This window comes from Zophobas morio, unplaced genomic scaffold (genome assembly GCF_036711695.1).
Source record: "Zophobas morio isolate AGI-343-1 ecotype UQ-CSIRO unplaced genomic scaffold, CSIRO_AGI_Zmor_V1 ptg000008l, whole genome shotgun sequence".
Lineage (NCBI taxonomy): Eukaryota > Metazoa > Arthropoda > Insecta > Coleoptera > Tenebrionidae > Zophobas > Zophobas morio.
In genome coordinates, this window is record NW_026972113.1 from 6,544,705 (window position 1) to 6,558,441 (window position 13,737).

The 13,737-nt window shown below is 32.1% G+C and overlaps 1 protein-coding gene across 5 annotated transcripts in view; it reads right to left on the bottom strand.

Annotated features, from left to right (window-relative positions):
- The window catches only part of LOC135125173 (probable phospholipid-transporting ATPase IM), a 90,008-nt gene that overhangs the window by 37,170 nt on the left and 39,101 nt on the right, over positions 1-13,737 (bottom strand). For 2 of the 5 annotated variants that reach the window (XM_064050552.1, XM_064050551.1), the window contains exon 1: positions 6,610-7,181. The exons of the other annotated variants lie outside the window; for them this stretch is intronic. In XM_064050552.1, the coding sequence (XP_063906622.1) occupies positions 6,610-6,934 (325 nt within the window). In that variant the 5' untranslated portion in view covers positions 6,935-7,181. Of the gene's footprint in view, positions 1-6,609; positions 7,182-13,737 lie in introns of those variants that run through there. 5 annotated transcript variants of the gene reach the window in all.

Sequence of the window (13,737 nt, forward strand, 5' to 3'; positions counted from 1 at the left end):
AAGTAAACACTTTAAAAAAAACCATACAGGCCTTTTTTAATGTAAACTGTAAATATTATGTACGGTGTGTACATTCGAAAAATTAATTTCGGAAGTGTTAACACGTTCTCACTAATTGAACAGCAATTACGATTATCAAGTAATCTCCAATATCCACAATGCATTTGTGAGTCTTGTGCACGGCTTGAATACGATGTCAATTATAAATTGCGTGTTTGATCAATTAACACCACTTTAAAGCGACCTATCAAGCTTAGTTTACAAATTGGCACGTTGTTTGCACGTCACCGAATCGATTTTTGAATGCGTGTAGTTAATTTTAAAAATAAATAGCGCGTGGGCTCGATCAGTGCTTCGGGGATCGTTAAATTGTTTTTAATTTATTGAATGGGTACTTCGCTGCAGACAAGATGATAAAATTGATTTTTAATGTTTGGGATAATCTAAACGGTTCTGCTTCTGACAAGATAATTTACGCAAATTACGACAAATGCTAAATATTACCCACTGACTACGATATAACCGATGTTGTTTTTGCTGAAGCGATGGGAAAGTTTGATGGAATCGAGTGAAATACGTATCTTCGTAAACTGCACACAAACAAACTACGAAACTAAGAAGAGCTATAGCAAGGATGAAGCAATCTAATTATTGGAAAAGAAATAATCAAATTTTCATCCGGGGTTATTTGTGCTTTTCGGTATCTCTATAGAAAGTTTTGTGTATTTTGTACGTTGGTTTATCGGTCTGCGACACATTATTGACAACGTAATATGGAACTGAGTTCAGCTAACTCAAGAAACGACGTAATGAGGAGTCTGGACGAGGCGTAATTTTATTCACTATTTTCATTGACTCACACTTTTTCATTTTTTTTTTAATTCATTTGCATTTTGGATATACAAGTTTCAAAAATTTCTGAAAATTACACTAGTATAGTATGTTATTTTAGAATTTTAACGCAAAATGTTATAAAAAACAAACAAAATAACGTCTTCCTGTATGTGTGATTTATGAATCCGTATTGATATTTTACCCCAGACATGTATTTTTTTGGAGCAAAATTCAAATTGGATAACATTTTACAATTTAATTTTGAAACTGCAAAATCGAATGCTCTGAAATTTCGATTTTTTCATGTTGGAATTTTCAATTTGTTTCCTTTTTGGTTTCTCAATTTTCAACTTTTCTATTTTTCGAATCTTGGATTTTTCAATGTTTCGGAATTTCGACTTTAAAATTTTCGATTCTTTGGATTTCATTTTTCGGTTTTTCGATTTTAAGATTATCGCATTTTCGGTTTTCTCAAAATTTCGATTTTTCTATATTTTCTTTTGGATTACTTTTCGAATTTTCGATTTTACAATTTTTCCATTTTTGAGTATTTACAGTTCTCAATTTGTTGCGTACTTTTCGACTTTTTGATTTCTCGAGTTTTCGGTTTTTTTATTTTTAAATTTTCGAAATTCTGTTTTTTCGAATACTTGATTCATGGAATTTTCGAAATTTTCCAATTCACTTACTTTTCGAACTTTCGATTTTTTCAATACTTTTCGATTTTCCAGTGATTCCATTCTTCAGTTTTTAGACTTCTCAATTTTTTTATTTTTCGATTTTTCAATTTTTGAATTCTTCAGTTTTTCGAATTTTCAATTGTTTTACTTTTCGATTTCTCGATTTTTCTGTTCGTCGATTGTCGAATTTTCCACTTTTGAATTTTTCTTTTTTCAAAATATCAAATTTGGGAATTACTGGTTTTTCGATTTTTCTATACTTCGATTCTCGGATTTTCGGAATTTTTGAAATTTCGTTTTTTCAAATATGTATTTGATTTATCGAATTTTCGAATTTCGGTTTTTCGATTTTTAGTTTTAGAATATCCGATTCTTTGAAACTTTCGTTTACGATTTTTAGATTTTCGATTTTTCGATGTTGGAATTTTCAATTTGTTTCCTTTTTGATTTCTCGAATTTTCAATACTGCAGAAATTTTGGATTTCGTTTTTCGATTTTAAATTTTTCGACTCTTCGATTTATCAATTTTCAATTTTTTGATATTTCGAATTTTCGATTTGACAGTTTTTGCATTTTTGAGTATTTAGACTTTTCAATTTGTTGTTTACTTTTCAATTTTTTAATTTTTCGAGTTTTCTTTCCATTTCTCGATTTTTCAGTTCGTTGATTGTCGAATTTTCGACTTTTCAATTTTTCGTTCGAATTTTCGACTTTTCGTTTTTTCAAAATATCAAATTTGAGAATTTCTGGTTTTTCGATTTTTCTATACTTCGATTCTTGGATTTTTCGAATTTTGAGTTTTCCGACTTTCTGAAATTTCATTTTTTCAGATATTTGCTTCATCGAATTTTCGAATTTTTTATATTTCGATTCTTGAATTTTTCGATTTTTCGTTTTTTCCCATTTTTGATTCTTCGAATTTTCCATTTCCCGAATTTTTGATTCATCGAATTTTCTATATTTCGATTCTTAGTTTTTCCTCAATTCAATTTTTAGATTTTTGATTTGAAAATTTTCGATTTTTCAATACTTATTTCAAATTTTTTCTAGATTTCATTCTTAGATTTTAAAATTTCTGCTTTTTCAATATTCGAATTTTCGGTTTTTAAATTTTTCGACTCTTCGATTTGTCAATTTTCAATTTTTTGATATTTCAAATTTTCGAATTCTTCTGTTTCGATTTTTCCGTTTTCCGAAATTTCGTTTTTTCGAGTTTTCGATTTGACGGTTTTTGAATTTTTGAGTATTTAGACTTTTCAATTTGTTTACTTTTCGATTTTTTAATTTTTCGAGTTTTCTTTCCATTTCTCGATTTTTCAGTTCGTTGATCGTCGAATTTTCGACTTTTCAATTTTTCGTTCGAATTTTCGTTTTTTCAAAATATCAAATTTGAGAATTTCTGGTTTTTCAATTTTTCTATGCTTCGATTCTTGGATTTTCCGAATTTTGAGTTTTCCGATTTTCTGAAATTTCGTTTTTTCTAATGTTTGCTTAATCGAATTTTCTATATTTCGATTCTTGAATTTTTCGATTTTTCGTTTTTCCCCATTTTTGATTTTTCGAATTTTCCATTCTCCGAATATTTGATTCATCGAATTTTCTATATTTCGATTCTTAGTTTTTCCTCAATTCAATTTTTAGATTTTTGATTTGAAAATTTTCGATTTTTCAATACTTATTTCAAATTTTTTCTGGATTTCGTTTTTAGATTTTAAAATTTCCGCTTTTTCAATTTTTTGATATTTAAAATTTTCGAATTCTTTTGTTTCTCGATTTTTCCGTTTTCCGAAATTTCGTTTTTTCGAGTTTTCGATTTGACAGTTTTTGCATTTTTGAGTATTTAGACTTTTCAATTTATTCTTTACTTTTCGATTTTTTAATTTTTCGAGTTTTCTTTCGATTTCTCGATTTTTCAGTTCGTCGATAGTAGAATTTTCGACTTTTCGTTTTTTCAAAATATCAAATTTGAGAATTTCTGGTTTTTCGATTTTTCTAAACTTCGATTCTTGGATTTTCCGAATTCTGAGTTTTCCGATTTTCTGAAATTTCGTTTTTTCAAATATTTGCTTCATCGAATTTTCGAATTTTCTATATTTCGATTCTTGAATTTTTCGATTTTTCGAATTTTCGTTTTTTCCCATTTTTGATTCTTCGAATTTTCCATTTTCCGAATATTTAATTCATCGAATTTTCTATATTTCGATTCTGTTTTTCCTAAATTCAATTTTAAGATTTTTGATTTGAAAATTTTCGATTTTTCAATACTTATTTCAAATTTTTTTTTGGATTTCGTTTTTAGATTTTCAAATTTCCGCCTTTTCAATATTCGAATTTTCGGTTTTTAAATTTTTCGACTTTTCGATTTCTTGATATTTCAAATTTTTGAATTCTTCTGGTTTTCGATTTTTCTACATTTTCATTTTTGGATTTTTCGAATATTGATCCATCGAATTTTCTATTTCATTTCTCATTTTGTTTACTTTTCGAACTCTCGATTTTTTTATTTCTCGAGCTTTCGAATTTTCGATTTTGCAATTTTAACACTCTTGACTATTTTGACTTTTCAATTTGTTGTTTACTTTTCGATTTTTTAATTTTTCGAGTTTTCGATTTTTTCGAAATTTCGTTTTTCGGAAAAATTCTACAAATTCTCATGATTCTGAAGATCTTAAAAATTCTGAAGATTCTTCCAACGATTGAAAGATTTTGAAAATCCCTGTATTTTGAGATTTTCCAGATTTTAGAGATCTTAGAAATCCTCAATAATCCACAAATCCAAGATACATTATAAATCTTTAAGATCTTAGAAATCACAGATACTGTGCAAACTCAATAAATTCTAGAAATACGAAAGATTCCAGGGATTTTCAAGATTTTATTTTAAAGATCTTGATTATGAAATGTTGAAAATTCTACCAAGGATTCAAAGATTTTCAAAATCTTTGTTACTTTTGAGATTTTACACATTTTAGAGATCCTAGAAATCCTAGACATACTACAGACCTTAATTAAGAACCATAGAAATCACAAATAATGTAGAGGCCCAATAAATTCCCGGGATTCTCATGATTCTGAAGACCTTGAATATACTGAAATTGTGAAAATTCTCTCAAACGATTCAAAGATTTTCAAAATCCCTGTATTTTTTGAGATTTCACAGATGTTAGAGATCCTAGAAATCCTGGATATACTACAGACCTTAATTAAGGACTCTAGAAATCACAATTAATGATTTTCACGATCTGAAACCTTGAAGATTCTGAAATTGTGATTTATGGTCACAACAAATTGATTTCAAAGAGTCAAAATTATCACAATGAAAATAAACCGCTTTTTTGATACCTGCAACCGTTTTTCCAATCGAACTTTGAAATTTCGAAATTTTTTAAATTTTCAAAAATTGGAATTTCGCAGCGATTTTTCCGAAAATGTTGCTTGGTCACCATCAACATGCTATATTTTTGGAATCAGCGAGTCGAGATCTACGTCCCTTAATTTTTTCATAATTTTTAGACAACTTTTTTCAAATTGAAATTTTTTAATGGTCAAATTTCGCAAAAACTTTGACATTTTCGAAACTTAACTAAACACATTTTCTTGTCGATTTCGAGCTCTAAAACTCAAATCCGGCTTCGGTTTTTTGATACCTGCGACCGTTTTTCCAGAATCGACCTTTGAAATTTCGAAATTTTTGAAATTTTCAAAAATCGCATTTCGCAGCGATTTTTCCGAAAATGTTGCTGCGTGACCATCAACATGCTATATTTTTGGAATCGGCGACTCGAGATCTACGTCCCTGAATTTTTTCATAATTTTTAGACAACTTTTTTAAAATCGAATTTTTTTTAAAATCGACTAGGCTTTTAATTTTTAAATAGCACCGATATATTTTCCATCATTTTAACAACTTTTAAACGTAGTTACGTCAATAACAATACTAAAATTAACACAAAAAGTAAGCGTGTTATCAAACAATTTACGTAAAAACAAAAATGTAAAGAATCTCAGTTTCAATAAGTAGCAAAAATCTGAATAATTCAAAACGATTTGTAAAAGTCCTTGAAAAGCAGATGCGCCACGTAACGCACGCACTAAAATGAAATTAACAGTGGCAGTAAAAATTTACCGAATTATCTTTCAACGCTGTTAATTTGACTCAACTAAATGTGTACAAAATTTATTCCACAAAAACGTTATAACGAAAACACGAATTCTTCGACACCGTAATTGGAAAGCTTTATTTTAAACAGTCTTGAACCTGAGTATCGGTTTTGTCGAAAACACAATTCACCGAACAATGGATAATTGGATCGCTGAAAGCAACTATTAAAAATCGTTCGTGAAAAACGCACTCAATTAAATGGACGGGTGTTTTAGCAGCGTTGTAAAAATTTATGGTCACAACAAATTGATTTCAAAGAGTCAAAATTATCACAATAAAAATAAACCACTGTGACAAGACTCGTCGCGGAAGTTTTACAAGGTTTTCAACTTTCACAAAATAAGAACTACGAAATGTGGGAAAATAAATGGTGCAGTGGCTACCGTACTGAGTGTTTAATGTAACTGTTTGAAGTCCGAGCGCAAACGAGCGTTGCCTCTTGATTTTTTTAACGCGTCCATTACCTTATACATTTCATTAATTAATTTTCAACAATTAAATTTATGGTTGTTAGTATATTGTTTGTCCATTTAATGGAGTCAAGTTTTATAATTGACTTAATATATTTCCAATAATTACATTGAAGCGGCGTTCAAAACTTTGTGGGACAAGCTTTGTCCACAGACTACTAATTTGAAAACAGCTGTTGCACAAACTCCCTGACTATTTAGTAAATCATTTTTTGCTGATCTAATCAAAACAAATATTTGCCAAGATAAGAACGTAAATATCCTGTCCCACAATAAAACTTTGTTTTCCAATGTACATAAACAAAGTAAGACAAGCGGTGTCTTTCAAAGCCACGTTTGTCTTCCAATCAGTCGATTCACTGTACCCCATTTCCCAATCGCCTTGAACCTCCAATTACATATTTATCATCCCAATTGATTCTCATTGCCAGCCTTGACCCTCATCTGCAGCACATGAACTCACCACAAGGAATGTACCCCCTTCTCGTATCCTTGGACGAGTGAGGCGAATCCGCCTTGTCCGGAACAGCAGTCTGGTACCTCCTCTGGTTCCTCCACACCACCAGCTTCCCGAACACACTCAAAATCGACTCCCGCCACCCCAGAGGCCTCCGTTCACCACTCAACACGCTACTTTTCGACCGGTTCAGGTCATTATCGTTTGTCTCTACATTAAGTACCGCTTTACCTTTCTGCTTGCACTTTTTTCTCGTGTGTTTTGAATGTTTCTTGTTCGACGGTTGCTCGCCGTCGTCGTACACTTCGAACACCTCCAGTTCGTAATCCATAACTCGATTTGTAGCATTAGTTTGGAATTGGGGCACTAAGCACTGTTAGCGCACACACATGACTCAGGCCTGGGGTTCGGCTTCGGGGCGAGTAGTGCGATTCTTGACGTCATTGTGGGCTCGTCGACGATTGTTTACCGTTTTTTTGCCGCTTCGACGGTGTTTTATTGACTGCCGATGACGAATGTGCAAGATTCATCACTCAAAATATTTTTCACACGCTTTTGACAGGAGGGGCGCGGTCGGTATTGCAGGAAACGGGTGACAGCGCAGCTGGCAACGCCAGAGGGCGCCTGTTTCCGCGGACAAATTTGCACGAAATACACAATTTAGGCACGAAATAACAAATAAAAATGACTACGAAACAAACAACAATCACGAAAAATGCGTTCGATAAAATCACAGCTTAGAGATTTCTCTTGTCGACGTGAAGAGAAACGTCAACGACAGAGGGCGCCACTTCGGCTGCCAAATTTAAACAATTTTGTAATTTAACACGTTAAAACAAAGCACGCAACCATGAAATAGCAACAATTATATTTAAAGTGTGGATTGCTTCCAAGTTTTGGAAAAAGTAAATGTACTCACTGCGTATAAAAAAAGCGTTCTGCTTGAGATTGCTTCGGCCACAATTTCTTGCGTTAGTCTTCGAATTGAGCCCCCTCTGTCCATTTTAGCTGTATTTCTGTCTTTTTGAAACTCAAAAACGACTGACGTTGCGTCATATGTCAATGTCAAAGGTGACCAGATCAAAGAAAAACGTCAATATTAGATGAAGCCCCATTTACAAGTTCGTAATAAACGTTTATGAGCACATGTTATTTCCCACAATTTGTCGATAATGTCAGGTCCTACAGGTGCTTCGTCGTGTTTGTTCCGCTAATTTGCATGAAAATTTCATTAACCGTATGAACGATAAGGTACCGCTAAAGGGGGTCTTACACAAATATTTTTCATTAACAAGGTTATCAAGGTTTGTAAAAATGTATGGTGCTTACACAATTACTCAAAACCAATGAAACATACTTTTTGAAATTATTATTCATTAGATGATAATATTTGGGGCTTGGAGGGAGAACTGTCACGCACTTATCTATCGCCGCGATTGGTGTTAATCGTCACGTGACTGCTAAGGATTAAATTTCAGGCAAACTTATTTGCGTATGTTTACCAGCGGCATATGATTACTTTAATGTTAAATGAGAAAATTATTTAATTGGCAGTTATTTGCTATAATGAGTTGTTTCAACATTCGATGTTAGTAAAAGGAAAATTATATACTACTTAGGTACCTATACTTGTGTCTGAGATACAACAGTGTGACGAAGTAAATAAAACAAGAAATGAATTTCTAAGAAAATTAAGACGATTCGGTCATTTAATGATAACAAAAAGAAACTGAAGAAAATGAAACAGACCATGTCAAAATAACTGAAGCAAAACGTAGGTCCCGGTGTTGACTTTACGGCAAAAAAGCACCTCAAACTATTATTTCACGACACAGCGACACCTAGCAGCCGAAAACACAATAACTAAATCCCGCTTTAGAAACTTTAAAAATAATCCCGTGTTTCCCTTATTATTATTATTTTTTTTTAAATAGTTTAAAGCAATGTGGTTACCTGGTGTTTTACTTTTGAAGTAATTTTAAGAATCTCGGAGACTCCTAATGTTGTTTTTTAGAGTTTAAAACAATCTCGGGGATTTTAATGTTTTCTTTTTCGACGACTTTAAAATAATTACGTAGTCCCCTAGTGTTTTAATCTTGAAAGAGTTTAAAAAAGTGTCACGGTCCCCTGGTGTTTTACTTTTGAAATTATTTTAAGAATCTCGGGGACTCATAGAGATATTTTTTAAAGAGTTTGAAAGAATCTCGGGGGTCCCTAGTGTTACGTTTTAAAGGGTTTAGATGAATCTCGGGGTCCCCTAGTGTTTTAATATTTAAAGAGTGTGGAAGAATGTGATAGTCCCCTGGTGTTTCAGTCTTGAAAGAATTTTAAAAATTCTCTTGGGTCCCTTAGGTATGTATTACTTTTGAAACAGTTTAAAAGAATGTCAAGGTCCCCTGGCGTTTTATTTTTGAAGTAATTTTAAGAATCAGACTACCAGTGTTATTTTTAAAGAGTTTAAAAGAATCTCGGGGACTCCCTGTGTTATGTTTTAAAGGGTTTAAAAGAATCTCGGGGGTTCTAATGTTTTCTTTTTCGATGAGTTTAAAAGAATCTCAGAGTCCCCTAATGTTTTAATCTTGAAAGAGTTTAAAAGAGTGTCACGGTCCCCTGGTATTCTACTTTTGAAATAATTTTAAGAATCGCGGGGACTCATAGAGCTGTTTTTTAAAGAGTTTAAAAGAATCTCGGGAACTCCTAGTGTTATCTTTTAACAGGTTTAAAAAAATCTCGGGGGTTCTAGTGTTTTCTTTTTCGATGAGTTTAAAATAATTACGTAGTCCCCTAGTGTTTTAATCTTGAAAGAGTTTAAAAGAGTGTCACGGTCCCCTGGAGTTTTACTTTTGAAATAATTTTAAGAATCTCGGGGACTCCTAGAGTTATTTTTTAAAGAGTTTAAAATAATCTCGGGGGCTCCTAGTGTTACGTTTTAAAGGGTTTAGAAGAATCTCGGGGTCCTCTAGTGTTTTGATATTTAAAGAGTGTGGAAGAATGTTATAGTCCCCTGGTGTTTCATTCTTGAAAGAATTTTAAAAATTCTCTTGGGTCTCTTAGGTACGTATTATTTTTGAAACAGTTTAAAAGAATGTCAAGGTCCCCTGGCGTTTTATTTTTGAAGTAATTTTAAGAATCGGACTCCCAGTGTTATTTTTAAAGAGTTTAAAAGAATCTCGGGGACTCCTTGTGTTGTTTAAAAGGGTTTAAAAGAATCTCGGGGGTTCTAATGTTTTCTTTTTCGATGAGTTTAAAATAATTACGTAGTCTCCTAGTGTTTTAATCTTGAAAGAGTTTAAAAGAGTGTCACCGTCTCCTGGTGTTTTACTTTTGAAATAGTTTTAAGAATCTCGGGGACTCATACAGCTATTTTTTAAAGAGTTTAAAAGAATCTTAGGGACTCCTAGTGTTATGTTTTAAAAGTTTTAAAACAATCTCGGGGGTTCTGATGTCTTCTTTTTCGATGAGTTTAAAATAATCTCGTAGTCCCCTAGTATTTTAATCTTGAAAGAGTTTAAAAGAGTGTCACGGTCCCCTGGTGTTTTACTTTTGAAGTAATTTTAAAGCAAACTCCGAGACTCCTAGTGCAATTTTTTAAAGAGTTTAGAAGAATCTCGAGGACTCCTAGTGTTATTTTTTAAAGAGTTTAAAAGAATCTCAGGGACTCCTAGTGTTATGTTTTAAAGAGTTTAAAAGAATATCATGGTCCCTTTAGAAAAATCTCGGGGGTCTTATATCTTGTTATTTGATGAGCTTAAAATAATTTCGGGGTCCCCAAGTGTTTTAATCTTCAATTAGTTTAAAAGAATATCATGGTCCCCTGGTGTTTCATTCTTGAAACATTTTTTAAAAATCCTTTGGGTCCCTTAGGCATGTATTATTTTTGAAGCAATTTTAAGAATCGGATTCCCAGTCTTATTTTTTAAAGAGTTTCAAAGAATTTTCGGGGACTCCTAGTGTTATGTTGTCTTTACAACTCTTTAGTTTAAAAGAATCTCAGGGACTCCTAGTGTTATGTTTTAAAGGTTTTAAAACAATCTCGGGGATTCTTATGTCTTCTTTTTCGATGAGTTTAAAATAATCTCGTAGTATCCGAGTGTTTTACTTTCGAAGTAATTTTGAAAGAAACTCGGGGACTCCTAGTGCAATTTTTTAAAGAGTTTAAAAGAATCTCGAGGGTTCCTAATTTTATTTTTCCAAAAGTTTAAAAGAATCTCAGGGACTCCTAGTGTTATTTTTTAAAGAGTTTAAAAGAATCTGAGGAACTCGTAGTGTTATGTTTTAAAGGGTTTAAAATAATCCTGTAGTCCCCCAGTGTTTTAATCTTGAAAGAGTTTAAAAGAGTGTCACGGTCCCCTGGTGTTTTCCTTTTGAATTAATTTTAAGAATCTCGGGGACGCCTAGTGCTATTTTTTAAAGAGTTTAAAAGAATCTCGGGGGCTCCTAGTGTTATGTTTTAAAGGGTTTAGAAGAATCTCGGGGGGCCTTATATCTTGTTTTTTAAAGAGCTTAAAATAATTTCGGGGTGCCCTAGTATTTATCTTCAAAGAGTTTGAAAGAATGTTATAGTCCCCTAGTGTTTCATTCTTGAAAGAATTTTTACATTCTTTTGGGTCATTTATGTAAGTATGTACTATTTTTCAAACAATTTAAAAGAATGTCAAGGTCTCCTTGCGTTTTATTTTTGAAGTAATTTTAAAAATTTGACTCCCAGTGTTATGTTTTAAAGAGTTTAACATAATCTTGTAATCCCCTATTGTTTTACTTTTGAAGTAATTTTAAGAATCTCGGGGACGCCTAGTGCTATTTTTTAAAGAGTTTAAAAGAATCTCGGGGGCTCCTAGTGTTATGTTTTAACGGGTTTAGAAGAATTTCGGGGGGCCTTATATCTTGTTTTTTGAAGAGTTTAAAATAATTTCGGGGTCCCCTAGTATTTTAATCTTCAAAGAGTTTGAAAGAATGTTATAATCCCGTGGTGTTTCATTCTTGAAAGAATTTTAAAAATTCTTTTGGATCATTTATGTATGTATTATTTTTCAAACAATTTAAAAGAATGTCAAGGTCCCCTGGCGTTTTATTTTTGAAGTTAATTTTAAAAATCTGACTCCCAGTGTTATTTTTTAAAGAGTTTAAAAGAATCTCGGGGACTCTTAGTGTTATGTTTTAAAGAGTTTAAAATAATCTTGTAGTCCCCTAGTGTTTTAATCTTGAAAGAGTTTAAAAGAGTGTCACGGTCCCCTGGTGTTTTAATTTTGAAGTAATTTTAAGAATCTCGGGGACGCTTAGTGCTATTTTTTGAAGAGTTTTTAAAAGAATCTCGGGAGCTCCTAGTGTTATGTTTTAACGGGTTTAGAAGAATTTCGGGGGGTCTTATATCTTGTTTTTTGAAGAGTTTAAAATAATTTCGGGGTCCCCTAGTATTTTAATCTTCAAAGAGTTTGAAAGAATGTTATAGTCCCCTGGTGTTTCATTCTTGAAAGAATTTTAAAAATTCTTTTGGGTCATTTATGTATGTATTATTTTTCAAACAATTTAAAAGAATGTCAAGGTCCCCTGGCGTTTTATTTTTGAAGTTAATTTTAAAAATCTGACTCCCAGTGTTATTTTTTAAAGAGTTTAAAAGAATCTCGGGGACTCTTAGTGTTATGTTTTAAAGAGTTTAAAATAATCTTGTAGTCCCCTAGTGTTTTAATCTTGAAAGAGTTTAAAAGAGTGTCACGGTCCCCTGGTGTTTTAATTTTGAAGTAATTTTAAGAATCTCGGGGACGCTTAGTGCTATTTTTTGAAGAGTTTAAAAGAATCTCGGGGGCTCCTAGTGTTATGTTTTAACGGGTTTAGAAGAATTTCGGGGGGCCTTATATCTTGTTTTTTGAAGAGTTTAAAATAATTTCGGGGTCCCCTAGTATTTTAATCTTCAAAGAGTTTGAAAGAATGTTATAATCCCGTGGTGTTTCATTCTTGAAAGAATTTTAAAAATTCTTTTGGGTCATTTATGTATGTATTATTTTTCAAACAATTTAAAAGAATGTCAAGGTCCCCTGGCGTTTTATTTTTGAAGTTAATTTTAAAAATCTGACTCCCAGTGTTATTTTTTAAAGAGTTTAAAAGAATCTCGGGGACTCTTAGTGTTATGTTTTAAAGAGTTTAAAATAATCTTGTAGTCCCCTAGTGTTTTAATCTTGAAAGAGTTTAAAAGAGTGTCACGGTCCCCTGGTGTTTTAATTTTGAAGTAATTTTAAGAATCTCGGGGACGCTTAGTGCTATTTTTTGAAGAGTTTAAAAGAATCTCGGGGGCTCCTAGTGTTATGTTTTAACGGGTTTAGAAGAATTTCGGGGGGCCTTATATCTTGTTTTTTGAAGAGTTTAAAATAATTTCGGGGTCCCCTAGTATTTTAATCTTCAAAGAGTTTGAAAGAATGTTATAATCCCGTGGTGTTTCATTCTTGAAAGAATTTTAAAAATTCTTTTGGGTCATTTATGTATGTATTATTTTTCAAACAATTTAAAAGAATGTCAAGGTCTCCTGGCGTTTTATTTTTGAAGTAATTTTAAAAATCTGACTCCCAGTGTTATTTTTTAAAGAGTTTAAAAGAACCTGAGGGACTCCTAGTGTTATGTTTCAAAGGGTTTAAAATAATCTTGTAGTCCCCTAGTGTTTTAATCTTGAAAGAGTTTAAAAGAGTGTCACGGTCCCCTGGTGTTTTACTTTTGAAGTAATTTTAAGAATCTCGGGGACGCCTAGTGCTATTTTTTGAAGAGTTTAAAAGAATCTCGCGGGCTCCTAGTGTTATGTTTTAAAGGGTTTAGGAGAATCTCGGGGGGCCTTATATCTTGTTTATTGAAGAGTTTAAAATAATTTCGCGGCCCCCTAGTAGTTTAATCTTCAAAGAGTTTGAAAGATTGTTATAGTCCCGTGGTGTTTCATTCTTGAAAGAATTTAAAAAATTCTTTTGGGTCATTTATGTATGTATTATTTTTCAAACAATTTAAAAGAATGTCAAGGTCTCCTGGCGTTTTATTTTTGAAGTAATTTTAAAAATCTGACTCCCAGTGCTATTTTTTAAAGAGTTTAAAAGAACCTAAGGGACTCCTAGTGTTATGTTTCAAACAGTTTAAAATAATCTTGTAGTCCCCTAGTGT